A 19,676-nucleotide genomic window follows, 5' to 3' on the forward strand; every position below is an offset into this window, starting at 1 on the left:
TTGTCAGCTATGGAGATGGTTCACATCTCCACGCCAAACGCCGTACGCCTGAAGCTCAAAACAAGTCTCTGACCCTTTTTTTCAGGCGGCTTCGGCGTTCGGCCATAGCCGACAATGTGTAAATCACCCCTCCAGCGAAAACCGTGGTAAAAAACGCCACGTTTTGTCGCGGCAAATCGCGGGACAAAACGCCCTAATTTGTCGTGGCAAATTGCGGTAAAATACGACGCGTTCAGGTGTGAATGCAGCCTAAGAGAACCTTGACCAAATATCATTCAGTGCGGCCCCTAATGGGGGCCGGAGAATCACTAGTGATAGGGATACCCGATTCATGTTCCTGTGTGTGTGTGTGTGTGTGTGTGTGTTTTTTTCATATACTGAGAAAAATTGCATTGTGTCAAATAAGAAACCTACTTTAATAAAACAATGAAGTCCTTTAATCTTACTCAAGGATTTTTCTATAAGATAAAGATCATAGAGCAGATCATGTTAATTGGCTGCTGTGTAGCAAAACAAAACCTTGTGTATCTTTTAGCTAACTATGTTAATGCAGATTTTTCTGTACCGTGCCTAACAAATCCAGTTAGAGAATTTAACACTGTTGCCAACAGGTTTTCCACAGCTTGGCACATCTCTTATTGGATTGACAGCCGCGCAGAGCTCTGCGACCCACATTTAGTTCATCAGCTGCCGCCATGAAGACTTTAATTATCTTTGCATACTCTGCCGCTTGTTTCTGTGCGGAAAGCAATTAAATCACATTATACAAATGCATGTTTGTGCATCAAATTGATCAGCGCACTGTCTGGTCTCTTTAAGATCAGCTACAAGGCACCTCTGGCACTTAGAATGTGAAAGTGCGCCCCATTATATAATTAATTAACATAATAGTTTATTTCTAATTGTCGGACATATAATACGGAGTCAACTTAAACCAGGGCTTGACAAATTTGCTTGGAATCTAGGAGCCAGCTAAAAAAATTAGGAGCCAGGAATGCGCCCTGTCCGGCCGAGCTTGCGCGCAGAAGCAAAATTACCATTTACGAAATGAAAGCCTTGTTTGTCCTGAAAATAGTAATAATTCACCTGGATACACTAGGTAATTGTGATATGTACAGTTTTACTAACACATGTTAAAACTGGTTTTAGATCGATCATAAAGGGGTTAATATGGTGTTGCTCACCGTGATAATATGTAGCATTTTTGTAATCCTGCAATGAGTGTGGTTGTAAGTTCTTCAGCTAACAGCTTGCTAGTGGCTTCAGATGCTCTGGCAAGCAGAGGGTACTCTTTATACAGCTTTGCATGTAGCTGTAATCCGGTTAGCAGGCCTAGCGGAGTCATTAGTTCTCCAGACACCCGCTCTCTAGTGGCTCATTAAGCTCCACTGCCTTCCCGTTACTAGGAGAGTAAGATAAATCGCCTGAAGCTTGCTGGATGCACAACATTGTGATCACAGGGTAAATGCAGTGCTTTTGTATTAGGGGTCGACCGATATTGCTTTTTCCATGCGGATACCAATGTTTCGTATGCTTTTAAGGCTGATATCAGATGCCGATATTCTGTAGATTTTTTATTTTTTTACTTTTACACGTTTTTTTTTTTTATCACTTTTATTGCTGTCACATGTAATGTAAACATCCCTTGTGACAGTAATGGGCACATGACAGGTCCTCTTTATGGGAGGCATCTGGGATCTATAAGACCCCAAACTCCTCCACTGCACTTAAAAGTATTCAAAATGTCAAGATCTGCGTTTCTGAATCTTTCTATTCTTTAAAACTGGCGCTTTTAGGATGAGGGTAATCCGGAAGTGATGTCATGACATCGCTTCCAGGTTACTAGAGCCATTGCTTTGTTCAGGTCGCTGCCCAGCTGGCGGACGTGCCGGCTAGTCGCTCGGGCCTCCCAGTGGGATGGGAGACCCGGGCAGAGCGGCAGGAGGGGGGACGTTCCCTCCCGCTCCTTGTCATAACGGCTGAGTGGCTGCTTATTTGGATTGGTTTTTACAAGAAAGTCGACAGTCCACTCTAAAGAACGGTACCAGGGTGATGCCTGCAGCTGGCATCACCCTGGTACAACCCCTTGAAGCAATATTGGTACGTTTGTTACCGATACTGATTCTTCAAAAAAGTGAATATCGGCCATGGTGATAATCGGTCAAGCCCTATTTTGTATGCTTTGGAGGTTGGTGAATGTGTTATATCTAACTAGTATATGTGCCTTTTTTTTTCTCAGAAAATAAGTGCAGGTACATCCCATCCCCCTCTGGTCACCGTTGTCTTTGGAGCCTCCTACCCATCTTCTAGCACAGGAGTCTCCAAACTTTTCAATCAAAGGGCCACTTTATTGTCTTTCAGACTTTAGGAGGGCCGGATTGTGGCCAGCAGGGGCAGAAAATGTCACAGGCCCAAAATCAGTGAGAATAAATATGGCCTCAGGGTTGGTGGTCAATAGAAGGAGTATTCCCCCTATTAGTAGGAGGAATAGTATTCCATCATTGGTATCCGTGGAAGATACAGTGCCCCATTGTTGTTGTTAATGGGAAATGGAACCTCAGATCATTGGAAGGAAATGTGCCCCAAGGGCCACATAAAGGCTAGCAAAGGGCCACATCTGGCCCTCAGGCCGCAGTTTGGAGACCCATGTTCTAGCACAACACCTTATACCACCCAGTAATTAGAAATCCCTCCAGCAGTAACAATAGGGGAAATAAATACAGAAATACTGGATGCATTAATCAGGGTACTTGTATATCAGTTGTATACTCACTGTAATAAAGAACATGGGCAGTTAGGACCTGGGTAGCACAAACTCTGTTGCACTTGCTCCCCCTGCTTGGTGCAAAGGCTGAGAGGTGGAGGGCATGTATCACTTTGCTGGGGATCATCTGGGCTGGCCAGGAGGCCGGAACTATACAATCCCTAACAAAAAATGCACATGCATGATTACTCCGTGGAAGAACTGCAGAGAAATAATCCCATACTATTTTACCACAGATGGAAATGTGATTTGAAGTTAGTTTGCCAGCTACTTTTGGGGCATTTAGATTTTGTAGGGTACACATATGGAACAAGGACATGTGCCTTGTAATATTTTTCTATATTCAGAAACTATTAATTTATTGTAACATTGCAAAGTATATCGTTTTTACTTTACTTGAAAGTGTAACCCTAACCAAATTTTGTTTTAGCTTTTCAAAGACGAGAAGTACTTGAAAGATGCCATGGAGTGCAGCGATGTCATCTGGCAGAGAGGATTATTACGGAAAGGATATGGCATCTGTCATGGCACCTCAGGGAATGGATATGCATTCCTGTCTCTGTATCATCACACTCAGGACAGGAAATATCTCTACAGAGCCTGCAAGGTAATGTTACTCTCATGTGGATGCTGTATGAGTCAATATACAGTATATGCCACCTATATGGTCTATAATGGTGTTCGCCGTACTTTTATTTTTTATAGGTTAGAACCCTTGTCAGGTTTGTGTTGCTGTCTGTGGCTCTGCTGGGGATAGTGACCCTTTTTGTGGATGTCATGGTGACCATTTTGACCAGCACAGAAACTGCAGGGAAGTCCAAAATGTTAGTTGTCACCAGAATAGGAGGTTAGGGGAAAATCTTCCAATAGGGACACCCTGTCTAAAGGGGGCTTTCCCTTTAGATTTCCCCATCCTATTGTTTCTTTAGGACAGGAATCGAAGGCAAAACCTGCAAACAGGACATAGACGAGAAAAAAAAAATTGTTGGTGTTTTGGATAGAATGGGGTAAAGTTAACCACTTGTTGTCCTGCCTACAGTAAGTTTATTTGGGGGCGAATGCCACAGCCAGGCACAATCTCGTACATGTACGTCGCTGGTATATAAGCACAAATCATCGTACAGTACAGGATGCAGGCAGAGTGTATTCATACGCCACGTTGTGTTCAAAATAATAGCAGTCCAACATCACTAACCAGACCAATCACTGTTTGGTATAAATGATATTCCTACATGACAAATAATTTATTAGTAGGTGTAGTAGAGTAATTGATAACCATCAGGCCCAACATTCATTACATACATGCTGCTGTTTCTGTGTAATTGAAAGGGGCGTGATCAAAATAATAGCAGTGTGGAGTCCAATTAGTGAGGTCATTCAGTCTGTGAAAAAACAGGTGGCCCTTATTTAAGGACAAACGCAGCAAATGTTGTACATGATGGGATGTACAGCAAATGTTGTACATTATGCTCGTAATCCAAGGTTTCACTATATTCCCATTTCTTCACTTTCTATAACGTAATCACACATTTTTAAAAATGTTTCTTCATGTTTTGATTTGGACTAGATGGTACAATGTTCCCAATGCATTTGTGTGTATGGAAATAAAAAATATTATAAAGATTTGGAGCTTTATCCTCTTTTTATAAAGACACTGCTATTATTTTGAACACAACTGTAGGTGTGTACCTTCAAGTGATTGGACACTGGCAAAGATTTTTATTCTGACTGGAAGTTCAGGGAAGCCACACTAAGGCCCCTTTCAAACTGGGGCGGGAGCCGTGGTGGCGGTATATCGCCGCTAAAAATAGTGGCGCTATACCGCCGAGTTTGCCGCGGGATTCGAACGCTAGCGGTGCGGTATTAACTCCCGCTAGCGGCGGATAAAGGGTTTTGCCGCGGTTTCCCATTGTTTTAAATGGGAAGGAGTGGTGAAGGAGCGGAATACATGCCGCTCCTCTCACCGCTCCAAAGATGCCGCTGAAGGGAGATTTTTTTCTCTCCCGCCAGCGCATCGCCTCAGTGTGAAAGCCCTCGGGCTTTCACATTGAGTAGGCAGTGAAGGAGTTTTTTAGGCGGTATAGCAGCGCTATTTTTAGCGATGTACCGCCTGCAAATCTCCTCAGTGTGAAAGGGGTCTAAAGGTGCTGAAGAGAATGAGAGTCTAAATCAGCACTGTTTAAAAAAAAAAATATCTATTTTCCAGTTACAATTGCTCAAGAGGGACGTACCTGTTATAAAAACGCTTAGCCTTTAGTACCACTTTTATTCTGTATGATTGGTCTGATATAAATTCTCATACATTCTTTAGTGACACATTTCCTCTTCTGTAGCCATATAGGTGTACAGATGCCTCTTTGTATCTATGCTCTAGTTGTGAAAGCTCGATGCACCTGACCTATGGTTTGTGATCCCTGGGGTACCCACATGCCACTATTTGCAATGACTATCTAAATGTTTTGCTGCTCTGAGGCATTTCAGGGCTGACTGGCAGATGTAAATGGCATCTCAGAGCTCATACAATATATTTTATGATCAAGGCAATAACTCTTCAGGGAAATCTAGATCTTTCATGGTACATTCGGGTCTGAAAAATTCCAGCTTTCTTTATCGTACATCACGGGACACAGAGCGGCATTCATTACTATATGGGTTATATGGAGTACCTTCAGGTGTAGACACTGGCAATCTCAAACAGGAAATGCCCCTCCCTATATAACCCCCTCCCATAGGAGGAGTACCTCAGTTTTTCCGCCAGTGTCTTAGGTGTTAGTCATGGTTTAGCTTGCCTCCACATCCTTGGGATTAGGTGAGCTAACCGGTTCTGTCCAAAAAAGCCTCAGCGCTAAAGTGGTCAGTAACCGGACCCCAAACCCTTGGGGTATAGCCCATAATGCTTTTCTTTTTAGAGAGCTGGACCCTGGGCCCAGAACTTAGAAACCTTTGGGTGCCTAATGTTTCTGTTGCCAGAGTGCTATATGGGCCCAGGACAGTGGATCCTTCATAGGAACCCAGGGCCTGAAGGTCTAGACATCCCCACCGAGATGGGGGAAGATTGGGCCTCTTGCTTGGCAAAGTCCTGCGGCATGGAGCAGGTAAGTGAGGGGAAAACTTGCGGAACTTGGTTCTTAGCAGGTTTTTTCTGGGGGGTCACAGGGGACATGCCTAAAGTTATGCACTGCATCTGGCAAACTAGTCACATATCATAAAGATAGGATGGCTCTATATGTATTATTCCCCATAAGATGTGACCTCCCTTGTAGTGTTGGAAAAGCATTGAGTGGGGCCTGTGTTATATAAAAATATATGTGTGTCAGAGAGCTGTGCTTACCTGCAAGCCTCCAGGCGATGCTCCATTCAGTCTTCCTCCTCACGGCCTGCAAAGCAGGCAAAACGCTGACCTCCTCATGGCTGCAGTTTGCTGGAGCAGAGAGGTCCCTTCCTCCCAACCCCACCCCCCCCCTGTCGGGAGGGGCATTTCCTGTTTGAGATTGCTGGGGGGGAAGGGCGGGTCAGTGGCTTAAGGAAGGGGCGGCCCTTCCTTGTTTGTTCCATATAGCTCATTCAATACTTTGGAACTGAGGAGGAAAGACCAGAACGGCAAGCACGGGGCGCCGAGGACACACAGTGGCCAGAAAGAATATTGCAGTCTTCAGAAAGACTGTTTTCAAGCCTAGGAATAGGCTGTTTCTTTTCCATCTCATAGTTTTTCTTGCAATACTACTCAGGGGGACAGAATGTTTTTTTCTTTCCTAGATTTGAAAAAAAAAAAAAAAAAAAAAAGAGAAGTGTCATCTAGGGGAGAGGAAGCATTTTTTATCCCCCAAACAGGTGTTTGGGCATTTAACTATTTATAAGTCCCAGGTACCAATAAGTAGCAGGTGTACCTCGGTATTGTACCATGGCATCAAAAAACAAGGGTACAAGAGGTGGGGATTCCCCAGAGAGTCTGAGGTCTCGGACAATGCTATGCCGCTGCTTTCCCCACAGGGAGCCTTGGGGCCATCGGGATCTGGGGCTGGAGCTGACGCGGGTCAGTCCAACCCTAAGATGGTCACGGAGGAGGTATTACTCACCTCTTTAAAAGAGATGCAGAAAAGCATGGGAAAAATGATATCCGCAGCTATGCGGGGCAGTAAGCGGAATAGATCTCCGTCGCCCGAGCGCGGACCCTCAGAAGAGGAGGTCCTTTCCTCAGGGGAATTGGACGACCTCTTGGACAAGGACCAAGTAGGTTCAGGGATCGAAGATCCGGATACAGAGGAGTCTGGGGCAGTCTCCCTGAGGGAGAGCTGGTGGATTCAAGGATTGTCGGACTTGGTCCATAGGGCATTCAACTTGCCAGTACCAGATCTCCAGGTATCGACGGTTTCAGCTTTGGGTTCACTGAGGGCGCCTCAAAGCAATGCTGTGTTTCCGATCCATCCTCTATTAGAGGGAGTTTTGTTCCAAGATTGGAACAAGCCAGATAAGATCTTCTTACCACCTAAGAAGTTCTCTGTCCTATATCCTATGGAAGAAAAATTTTCCAAAAGATGGGCTACTCCTGCAGTGGACGCAGCCATCTCATGTGTTAACAAATCGTTAACATGCCCTGTAGAAAACATACAGGTGTTCAAGGATCCAGTTGATAAGCGCTTGGAAGCACTACTTAAGAACTCCTTCACTACTGCAGGGGCAGTAGTACAGCCAGCTGTGGCTGCGATTGGGGTCGCTCAAGCATTATCGGATCAATTTAAGCAGATGCTTAAAACTTATTCCTGCCCAGCAGGCAGAAGAATTTTCGGATGTCCCTAAGGCCATATGTTTTACGGTAGACGCAATCAAGGATTCTATCCAGCAAGCGTCACGTTTATCGTTATCCCTTATCCATATGAGAAGACTCTTATGGTTAAAAAGCTGGGAGGCTGAGCCCCCATGCAAGAAGCTCCTGGTAGGGTTCCCCTTCCATGGAGGACGACTCTTCGGAGAAGACCTAGATAAATACATTCAGACCATTTCAAACGGCAAGAGTACTCTCTTGCCAACTAAGAAGAAGGTTCAGGGGCCTGCGTTTAAACGACAGTATTCCCCTGGGCAGGGGCCCTCTAATGCCAAGCAGTATCGACGGCCTCCTGCAAAAGCAAACTTCGGCTTCAACAGCAAGTCACAAGGACAGGCTGTTAGAGGCAAAAGGCAGTGGTTTCGCAAACCAGCAAAACCAGCCCCCAAGCCAACCTTATGAAGGGGCGCCCCCACCCACGAAGGTGGGGGGAAGGCTGCGACTCTTTTCAGAGATTTGGGAAGCCAGCATTCCCGACGAGTGGGTACGGTCTTCCGTGGCCACAGGCTACAAATTAGATTTCCTAAGGTTTCCTCCTCCTCATTTCCAGGAGTCGAGGATTCCAAACGATCCGCCTCGGATTCCGGCCAGCCTGGAACAGGGGCTGGGTTTCTACTCCAACCTATTCATCATCCCCAATGGAGATGTCAGGCCAATTTTGGACCTAAAGATGGTAAATGCATATCTAAAGATCCGCTCATTTCGGATGGAATCCGTGCGGTCAGCAGCTGCCACACTCCAGAAGGACGACTTCATGGCGTCCATAGACATAAAGGATGCCTACCTTCATGTTCCAATTTATCAGCCACATCAAAGATATCTACGCTTCATGGTGGCTTCGCGTCACTTCCAATTCGTGGCGCTTCCCTTCGGGTTGGCTACGGCCCCCCGGGTGTTCACGAAGGTCCTAGCTCCGATCCTAGCCAAGCTAAGGATCCAAGGGGTCACGATCCTAACATACCTGGACGACCTCCTAGTCATAGACCACTCGTCTCCCGGCTTGGAGCGAGCAGTGGCCCTCACGGTCCAATACCTCGAGAGGTTCGGCTGGGTCCTAAATCGAGAAAAGTCAGCTTTCCAGCCCACAAGGCAGTTGGAATATCTCGGCATGAGATTAGACACAGAACAACAAGGAGTGTTCCTACCTCTGAGGAAGGTAAAAGCCATCAAGGAATTAATCCTACTGGTTCTAAGCAAGAAAGAACCGACTATTCGCCTATGTATGAGGTTACTAGGCAAGATGGTGGCCACATTCGAGGCGGTACCATACGCCCAGAGCCACACTCGCATCCTACAGGCAGCCATCCTGTCAGCATGGAGCAGAAGGCCACAGGCCTTGGATATCCCGTTGCCGCTCTCATCAAGAGTCCGACAAAGTCTGTGTTGGTGGTTAGACCCTCAGAATCTACTGAAAGGGAAGTCTTTCAGCCCAGTGGCTTGGAAGATAGTGACCACAGACACCAGCCTGACGGGCTGGGGAGCAATTTTGGATGGTTGCACTCGCCAAGGTACTTGGGCAAAGCCAGAGAAGCAGTTGCCCATCAACATCTTGGAGCTCAGAGCTGCTCGACTAGCCCTCAGGGCTTGGACGTCAAAATTGCAGGGGTTCCCGGTGAGAATTCAATCAGACAATGCCACGGCCGTGGCATACATAAATCACCAAGGGGGAACCAGGAGTCAAGCCGCTCAGAGAGAGGTGAGCTTGATTCTCCTATGGGCAGAGGCTCATGTGCCCTGCATATCGGCAATATTCATTCCAGGAGTGGACAACTTTCAGGCGGACTTCTTAAGCCGCCAGACTCTATGGCCGGGGGAATGGTCTCTGCATCCACAAGTCTTTCAAGCACTCTGCCAAATATGGGGAGTGCCGGACGTGGATATCATGGCATCGAGACTCAACAAGAAACTAGACAGGTTCATATCCCGCTCAAGGGATCCGATGGCCTGCGAAACCGATGCGTTGGTTTGCCCTTGGCATCAGTTCAAACTTCTTTATGCGTTTCCCCCGCTCCAGTTACTACCCCGCCTGCTGCGCAGGATCCGGGTGGAGCACATACCAGTCATCCTGGTAGCTCCAGCATGGCCCAGAAGGGCAGGGTACTCACTAATCTTAAGGATGGTAGTGGGAGACCCTTGGACTCTTCCTCTACGGCCAGACCTGCTATCGCAAGGTCCGATCCTCCACCCTGCCTTACGGCATCTAAATTTGACGGCCTGGAAGCTGAATCCCTGATTCTCAGGGGTAGAGGTCTGTCTCAGAAAGTAATCTCTACCCTAATCAGAGCCAGGAAACCGGTCTCTAGGGTGATTTATTACAGGGTCTGGAAGGCCTATGTAGGCTGGTGTGAGTCCAAGCGATGGCTTTCTCGCAAATTTACCATCGATAGAGTATTAAGTTTTCTCCAGCTAGGAGTGGATAAAGGATTGGCATTAAGCACAATCAAAGGACAGATTTCTGCTCTGTCAGTGTGGTTTCAGCGGCCGCTGGCCGCCCACTCGCTGGTTAAGACCTTCCTTCAAGGGGTCTTACGTATTAGACCTCCAGTTAAATCCCCGCTTTGTCCGTGGGATTTAAATCTTGTTCTGTCAAATTTACAGAAACAACCGTTTGAGCCGTTGGCTGATATTCCTTTGGTTCTACTGACAAGGAAGTTAGTATTTTTGGTTGCCATAGTTTCCGCAAGAAGAGTTTCGGAGCTGGCGGCCTTATCCTGTAAGGAACCATATCTTGTTTTTCATAAGGACAGGGTCGTTCTACGCCCTCATCCTTCCTTCCTACCGAAGGTCATATCCAGTTTTCATTTGAACCAGGATTTGGTATTACCATCCTTCTTCCCTAAACCTACTTCCAGAAAGGAAGGGTTGCTGCATACCTTGGATATTGTCAGGGCCATGAAGGCCTATCTTAAAGCTACAAAGAAGATCCGAAAAACAGATGTGCTGTTCATTCTACCGGATGGGCCCAAGAAGGGGCAGGCAGCTGCAAAGTCCACCATTTCTAGGTGGATTAAGCAATTAATCACTCAGGCCTACGGCTTGAAAGGGTTGCCTCCTCCAGTATCATTAAAGGCTCATTCTACTAGAGCCATGGGCGCCTCCTGGGCAGCACACCACCAGATCTCTATGGCTCAAGTTTGCAAGGCGGCAACCTGGTCTTCTGTCCACACGTTTACAAAATTCTACAAGTTGGACGTAAGAAGGAATACTGATACTGCCTTCGGGCAGGCAGTGCTGCAGGCTGCAGTTTGAGACCCTCGGATTCCGGGGGCTCCTCTTTTTTGAGTTAAATTTAAAATTTAAAATTATTTTTCTCAACTAAATTGGATTTATTATGATTTGAGTATATCTCTAAATTAAATCCTTTTGTCTTGGAGATGTTCTCCCTCCCCTCATTGTAAGCATTGCTTTGGGACATCCCATATAGTAATGAATGCCGCTCTGTGTCCCGTGATGTACGATAAAGAAAAAGAGATTTTTAATACAGCTTACCTGTAAAATCTTTTTCTTGGAGTACATCACGGGACACAGAGCTCCCACCCCTCTTTTTTGAGGACCATTTTGGGAGGCATACTGCTTGCTACAAAACTGAGGTACTCCTCCTATGGGAGGGGGTTATATAGGGAGGGGCATTTCCTGTTTGAGATTGCCAGTGTCTACACCTGAAGGTACTCCATATAACCCATATAGTAATGAATGCCGCTCTGTGTCCCGTGATGTACTCCAAGAAAAAGATTTTACAGGTAAGCTGTATTAAAAATCTCTTTTTTGTAGTGGCTTTTTGAAATTCCATTAACCTATTCATAGCTAGAAACAGGATATTAAAAATGCAGCAGACTTTTCTTCAGCTACCAGAGCATCAAAGTGCAGGCCAGATACGACAACGCATGCATAATAAAATAAGGTAGGGGTCTGTTTTATGATGTGCATGCTTTAATTTTTCATTATATACTCAGCACAACATGTCCCTGATCTGTAGTGGATGTTATCACTCTTTAAGTTGATTATGTAGTATATTTACTACATTACATTACGATTATATTATAATCCTATTTTATTACTAGTATATTTATTATATTACTATTATATCTTATTACTAGCATATCTGCTATATTTCGCTAGTCCGATGTGCAGGTATCATTTCCCATAGGCTTTGCTTTCCCACTTTTCTTTTGCTTCCAGTTAAATCTCACTGCCTATATATTTACCTTTAAAAAAAAAAATTTGAATAACTTGCCGACCAGGCTTTTTCTGGAATATTGTGTTTTAAAAGTTTAAATCCAGTAATTTTTGCTAGAAAATTAAACCCCCCCAAAATATACATTTTTTTTTTTTAGCAAAGACCCTAGGCCTAGGGAATAAAATGGCGATCGTTGCATTTTTTTCTGTCGCACGGTATCTGTTTAGATTTATAGAAGAGGTGTAGTGCTAGAATTATTGCTCTCGCTCTTACGTTTGCAGTGATACCTTGCGTGTGGTGCGAACACCATTTACATATGCGTGCGTGACTTATGTATGCTTTTGCTTTTGCGTGCAAGCATGGAGAGATTGGGGGTGCTTTTAAATGTGTTTTTTTATCACTTGTATTCCTATTACAAGGAATGTAAACATCCCCTGTAATAGAATGGGTGACAGCTCCACCCTTATTCTATTACATCTCTTGTGATAGAATAAGGGTGACAGCTCCTCCTTTATGAAGAGATTTGGGGTCAAAAAGACCCCATAGCTCTTCTTTACCTTTAAAAGCAATTGATCCCCCAAAAAATATTTTTTGAACTTTTGCATAAAAAAAAAAAAAAAACTTAGTCTGGATTGAAAGTGACGTCATGACGTCGTTCCAGTTCTCCAAGGCCATAGAGCCGATCAAAGAGTGTTATCTTTTTGATCACCCATGGGAGCAGCCTGACGCACCCTCTGATCTTTTTCTGTTCGAACTAGTGGAATCGACAAGCCCGAGCAACACCGGCGAGCAGAGGGAGGGGGGACGTCCTCTCCCGCTGATTCGGAAAGCGTTTCAGCAGCTCATAAGCCGCTCGGACTGCTTTCATGGGAATAGCTTTAGCCACGATCCCAGTAAACCACTTGCAAACCGCAACATATTTTTTTAATTATATAATGTGTGTGTCTGTGTGTCTGTGTATATGTGTGTGTGTGTGTGTGTGTGTATATATATATATATATATGTATATATATATATATATGTATATATATATATATATATATATATATTAAAAAAAATATGTTGTGGTTTACTGGGATCGTGGCTGAAGATTCTCCCATGAAAGCAGTCCGAGCGGCTAATATATATAGGGTTGTTCTCCAGACCCATTGAAATGTATTTTTGCTTCGCTGATTTGTCAATCACTTTGTTTTTAATCAGACTGACAGTCGACAATCTACCTTTCTCTTTCTTTTCAATTATATGGCATTTTTTACATTTGACTTTGATGGTCTATTTCAGTGGTTCTCAACTCCTGTCCTCAGGACCCACTAACAGGCCAGATTTGCAAGACAACTAAAATACATCACAGGTGATATAATTTTCCGCTCAGCGATTGCAGTATTCTAGTCTGTATCTTTCCAAGGGAATACTTAAAATGTGTCCTGTTGGTGGGTCCTGAGGACAGGAGTTGAGAACCACTGGTGATGCTTATATAGTGCGTTATTGCATTTGAGTTTTCTATTTGTCTCTTTCCAATTTAAATATTAAGTTTGTTACCCTTTGAATATATACCACAATCTTTGTAATATTCAGATGATTCTACTTTATTTTATTCAAAACAATAAACAAATTTGACAAGGAGAAATAAAGTTTGATTTAAAAAAAAAAAAGCCCAGTTTCTGACATTTTCAGAAGGTACAATTGCCTCCCAGGTAAAATGTGTTGTAGCCCAACATTTGGAAATGAGAATTGGCAGAACTTACTGGGTTCAAAGTATTTAACAGATGAAGAAAATAATGCAAATGTTATTGTGATTTGGTACTGATCTCCAATCCCATGTGTGAGAATGTTTTCTTTCTTCTAGTTTGCAGAGTGGTGTTTAGATTATGGGAAACATGGATGCCGAATCCCAGACCGACCTTACTCTCTCTTTGAAGGTATTACAACTATAAGCTTGAGTAGCTTGTTTTGTATGAATTGGCAAACTCTCCGAATCTTTTTATAAAGGGGGTCCATGATGGGTTCCAAATGATGACCCCCTTAGAGAAAGTTGCCTGGTATACATTTCTCACAGAACATAGAAAAGTAGAGGTGTCATCCACAGCAAACCTTGCTCTTGCCTGGTATACATTTCTCACAGAACATAGAAAAGTAGAGGTGTCATCCACAGCAAACCTTGCTCTTTTTGTATTTTATCATACACTGACAAATGTACAGAAATGTAGGAATAAAGTTTACTTTTTTCAATTATTATTTTTTTTATTGTAAATAATACAGTCAGGTCCATAAATATTGGGACATTGACACAATTCTAATCTTTTTGGCTCTATACGCCACCACATTGGATTTGAAATGAAACGAATAAGATGTGCTTTAACTGTAGACATTCAGCTTTTAATTTGAGTATATTTACATCCAAATCAGGTGAACGGTGTAGGAATTACAACAGTTTGTATATGTGCCTTCAACTTTTTAAGGGACCAAAAGTAATGGGACAATTGGCTGCTCAGCTGTTCCATAGCCAGGTGTGTGTCATTCCCTCATTATCTCATTTACAAGGAGCAGATAAAAGGTCCAGAGTTAATTTCAAGTGTGCTATATGCATTTGGAATCTGTTGCTGTCAACTCTCAATATGAGATCCAAAGAACTGTCACTATCAGTGAAGCAAGCTATCATTAGGCTAAAAAAACAAAACAAACCCATCAGAGAGATGGCAAAAACATTAGGTGTGGCCAAATCAACTGGTTGGAACATTCTTAAAAAGAAAGAATGCACCGGTGAGTGAATGAATGAATGAATGAAAAAACTTATATAGCGCGGCGCATGCAAACTGAATCGCCTCTGGGCGCTAGTTGTTGCTGTCTTTCCAGAGCATCAAAAAAGCAGTGTTTTGATCAGTCTTCTGAAGGTCAGGTGGTTTTCCTCCAACCGAATGCTGGTTGGTAAAGCGTTCCATAGTTTAGGACCTTGTACCGCAAACCTTCTTTCTCCCTTGGATTTGTATCTGGCTTTGGGTATCTGGACCAGATTTTGGTCGGTGGATCGCAAGACGCGATTGGCGTTGTGGCCTTTTATCTTTTCGCATAGATATTGCGGTGAGCTCGGCCACACCAAAAGACCCGGAAGACCACAGAAAACAACTGTGGTGGATGACCAAAGAAAAAAATTCTTTCCCTGGTGAAGAAAACACCCTTCACAACAGTTGGCCAGATCAAGAACACTCTCCAGGAGGTAGGTGTGTGTCAAAGTCAACAATCAAGAGAAGACTTCACCAGAGTGAATACAGAGGGTTCACCACAAGATGTAAGCCATTGGTGAGCCTCAAAAACAGGAAGGCCAGATTAGAGTTTGCCAAACAACATCTAAAAAAGCCTTCACAGTTCTGGAACAACATCCTATGGACAGATGAGACCAAGATCAACTTGTACCAGAGTGATGGGAAGAGAAGAGTATGGAGAAGGAAAGGAACTGCTCATGATCCAAAGCATACCACCTCATCAGTGAAGCATGGTGGTGGTAGTGTCATGGCGTGGGCATGTATGGCTGCCAATGTTATGCAATGGCCAAGTCAATCACCTGACCTGAATCCTATTGAGCATGCATTTCACTTGCTGAAGACAAAACTAAAGGGAAAATGCCCCAAGAACAGGCAGGAACTGAAGACAGTTTCAGTAGAGGCCTGGAAGAGCATCACCAGGGATGAAACCCAACATCTGGTGATGTCTATGCGTTCCAGACTTCAGGCTGTAATTGACAGGAATGGATTTGCAACCAAGAATTAAAAAGTGAAAGTTTGATTTGTGATTGTTAATCTGTCCCATTACCCTTTATAAAGTGGGAGGCACATATACAAACTGTTGTAATTCCTATACCGTTCACCTGATTTGGATGTAAATACCCTCAAATTAAAGCTGAAAGTCTGCAGTTAAAGCACATCGTGTTTGTTTCATTTCAAATCCATTGTGGTGGTGTATAGAGCCAAAAAGATTAGAATTGTGTTGATGTCCCAATATTTATGGACCTGACTGTATATTACTGTGCTATAACTACGGTTACAAGTATTAAAGATTGCACTGCAAATGCCAATGAAGCCCAAAGGTGGCAGTGTTTATCTGCTGGTTGGAGGCTTTTATTGCTGCCTCCAGCCGGCATTTGATTACTGTTATAGCTGTCAAAGCGATCAGATGATCAGGAACTTCCGTCAGGAAGCAATCTGATTGGTTTCGTACTGTCAGTGGGGACCCAAGCTGTCAGTGATAGTCAGGATTAAAAGCCAGTAGCTGCATAGTGTAGACTGATGACCCCCAAGGGCAATGTTTATAAGCGTATACCCAGCACAGGGTATCATGCAGGGGGACTTTACATACAGATTTTGAGATGGAAGGAAAAGTGCACTTTCATAAATTTTTCCTCCCAACTTTTACACCTCCTTACTAAGGCCTTTGTAATTCTACTCCATACCTCTCTATTTTATACGTTCAGAGTATAAGACTACCACCATGTTATATCCCGGGGATTTTTATTTTATTTTTTTCGCCTCTCATTTTCCCTTTTCAAACTTTCCTCCTTACCCTTTTTCTCCCGTCTTCAATTTTTCTTTATACACAAAGTTGGTAGCGGATTTATTATCTCTTTATTTCCTTAAATAACATTAAACCTATTTTAAAAATCTTCCATAATACAAAGCAAATCTATTGATTCTACACAAATCTTTAATAAATTCTATATTGTATTCAAATGATTTACGTAAGATGAGATAATATTCAGAATCCTTATTTTTTCTCTCTAGCACTTGAGATCATATTTTAAATACATACTCTGAGTTTTAACCTTTCATTTTCAACATAAAACGTATTTTTTGTGAGATGTTAGATTTCTAACTAAATAGGTTAAAGGGGTTGTAAAGGTAAAAAAAAAAAAAAAATTCCCTAAAAAAATTGCTTCCTTCACTTACCTCATCCTTCGATTTTGCTTTTAAATGTCCTTATTTCTTCTGAGAAATCCTCACTTCCTGTTCTTCTGTCTGTAACTCTACACAGTAATGCGAGGCTTTCTCCCTGGTGTGGAGTGTCATGCTCGCCCCCTCCCTTGAGGGGGCGGGCAGAAGAGACAGGATGCCCACTAACACACAGCTCCTTTCTCTATCTGCAACGTAGAGAGCGTCCTGACTCTCCTGTAGCCCAATGGGGGGTTGAGCGCGACACTCCACACCAGGGAGAAAGCCTCACATTACTGTGTGGAGTTATAGACAGAAGAACAGGAAGTGAGGATTTCTCAGAAGAAATAAGGACATTTAAAAGAAAAATCGAAGAATGAGGTAAGTTGAAGGAGGACTGAACTAAGGTAAAGGAAGCCATTTAGGGGGAAAAAAATGATCTTTACAACACCTTTAAGTCACAATATTTTAAAATATTATTGGAACTTCAGATTGATACTATATACTTGTGTATGATCTTTACTCCCGCTACCATCAATTGTATCTATGTATGTTAGGGCCCTTTCACACAGTTTTTTTAGGCAGAACTGAACGGGCGCTCCGTGCAGCTCTATGGAGCCACTGCTGACATCCAACCCGCTCCGATCCACCAAAGTGTGGCAGAGGAAAACCCTATTTTCCATTCTTCTGGCGGATCTGATCTGATGACAACGGACTCTATGGTCCGTCGTCATCCGATCCCCCATAGGGGAGAGCGGCACTCTGACAGGTCGGTCCCTGCGCAGTGTGCAGAGACAGAACTGTCATTTGCCTGCTCAGCGGGGATTGACGGTGCTTTCCTCGCTGAGCAAAGCGGAGCACGCACACGGACAGCCCCATGTGAAAGTGTCCTAACTTATCAATTGCACCTTTTTGTTAATGCACCTCTATGAAAAAACTGATGTAAATAAATAGATGATAATCCATTTATATCAGTTCACATCTGCATCCGTCGTCACCCGTTTTTTTTTTTTTTTAATTGTTCAAAGCTCTATTTATCTCTTGTTAAAAAACGTATTGGACGAAAAACCGATGTAAACTGACAAATGGTCAGTTTTTCATCTGTTTTTGCATTGGTAGTGGATGTAAAAAAACTGATGAAAAATTGATGAAAAATGTATCTGTTTTGACATGAATGAAATGAAAAGTCTGCATGTGTGAAAGGGGCCTAATTCTAACTTGCCTACTTTAAAAGTTAATTTCAAGGGATACCTGTTTTGCAGATAAGTTTTGCAGGAGTTTTAATCCTAGTACACACAATAAGAAATTGGACCAAAAATACTGCTTTCGAAACAATCTGATCATTAGTATATAGCTTCCAAGAGCCAATCATGACACTTTTTCTCATACCATACCAGAACATACGATTTTTGTTAATCAGTACAGCAGAGTTCGACAATTCCCGGGCGCTAGGTTGCAATTGCCACTAGAATTAGCGACTTGGGGTATCATGCGTCTCCATTCAATTATTTTTTTTATATTGTGAAAGATAATGTTACGCCGAGTAAATTGATACCCAACATGTCGCGCTTCAAAATTGTGTTCGCTCGTGAAATGGCGACAAACTTTTACCCTTTAAATTCTCCATAGGCGACGTTTAAAAAAATTCTACAGGTTGCATGTTTTGAGTTACAGAGGAGGTCTAGGGTTAGAATTATTGCTCTCGCTCTACCAACCGCGGCGATACCTCACGTGTGGTTTGAACACCATTTACATATGCGGGCGCTGCTCACGTATGTGTTCACTTCTGCGCGAGCTCGGCGGGACGGGGCGCGTTTTCTGGCTCCTTACTTTTTTAGATGGCTCATAGATTCCAAGCAAATTTGTCAAACCCTGCAGTACAGTATTTGTCTGAAAAACCATGCATGCTTAGAAACGACAGAATACAACATATTACATCGCTTCTGAAGTTGTATCCTTTCGTAGGAGAATTTTCGTAACTTTAGTTTCCTCGTCATTTGCATGCAAACGAACAATCATTCGTCCAATATTCTCATTGTGTGTTCAAGGCTTTAGGCAGAGGAGCCCTTCAGCCTGGAAGCGGTGAGTTCACATTTTCTCTTCCTCCAGATGCTCCTTGCCAACACTAGAGGCGGCTTAGGGAAATAAATAAGATGAATTGCTCATTTATCCCAATACGATGGGTCATCTTCCCTTCAGCCCCCTCTAGTGGTCCCTGGGAGCAGCGTGTAGGAAGAAATTGCTGTAAACGGCCGATTTGCAAGCCGAAGGCCATATCATCTGGAATTTTAATTATCAGCAAATTATTTGAGCAGGCTGCTGGAACAAATGAGAATGAATGATTGAATGTCTAGTTGTCCTTGAAATTTTTTTTTTCTTGTGTTTTCAGCTTCAATGCATCGGACTCTGTGACGATTGCAAATTTTTAAGATATATAATTTTCTAAAAAAATATTAAACCTTCCTGAATCACAAAATTGGATTCTGCACTCATAAAGTGCTTGTATGTAGTCTAGCAGTTTCTTCACGCATCTCCCTTACCCTTTCTAAAAGTAAATTAGAGTTTCTCTCCGCTTCTTTTCAGGAATGGCTGGCGCTATTCATTTCCTATCGGACGTGTTGACACCAGAGACTTCACGCTTCCCTGCATTTGAACTTTGATTGGCTGGCAGGAGAATTTTGGATACAGTCTGTGTGTGCAACGAGGAGATGTTGAATTTCCACCCGTCATGTTCAGTGCCTCCACCACATGCTGCCAACTTTACCTTGTCACCACTTTTTTCAGAGTGTTGTGGCAATGTTTACTGAAGCCGTTGCTGCAGAAAATGGGCTAAATGGAATCTTACATTATCAACTCTGTGATCTTGATGTTCTGCAGACTGAAGATGCTATCTCTTTTGTTTTATGTTTGCCATTGGACGTTTTTTACCAATGCATTCTGATGGCATTTAATTTTCAGATGCATTATTGCAATGTTTTTATATATATATATATA

At 43.2% G+C, this 19,676-nt stretch overlaps 1 protein-coding gene across 1 annotated transcript in view; it reads left to right on the top strand.

Moving 5' to 3' along the window:
- The window catches only part of LANCL2 (LanC like 2), a 76,568-nt gene extending 56,913 nt beyond the window's left edge, over window positions 1–19,655 (top strand). Inside the window, exons 7-9 of the mRNA XM_040353168.1 lie at window positions 3,195–3,371; window positions 13,610–13,682; window positions 19,266–19,655. Of these exons, the coding sequence (XP_040209102.1) occupies window positions 3,195–3,371; window positions 13,610–13,682; window positions 19,266–19,342 (327 nt within the window). The 3' untranslated portion in view covers window positions 19,343–19,655. The remainder of the gene's footprint in view (window positions 1–3,194; window positions 3,372–13,609; window positions 13,683–19,265) is intronic.
- Window positions 19,656–19,676: the final 21 nt, after the last annotated feature.

This window comes from Rana temporaria, chromosome 5, assembly GCF_905171775.1.
Source record: "Rana temporaria chromosome 5, aRanTem1.1, whole genome shotgun sequence".
Taxonomy (NCBI): Eukaryota; Metazoa; Chordata; class Amphibia; order Anura; family Ranidae; genus Rana; species Rana temporaria.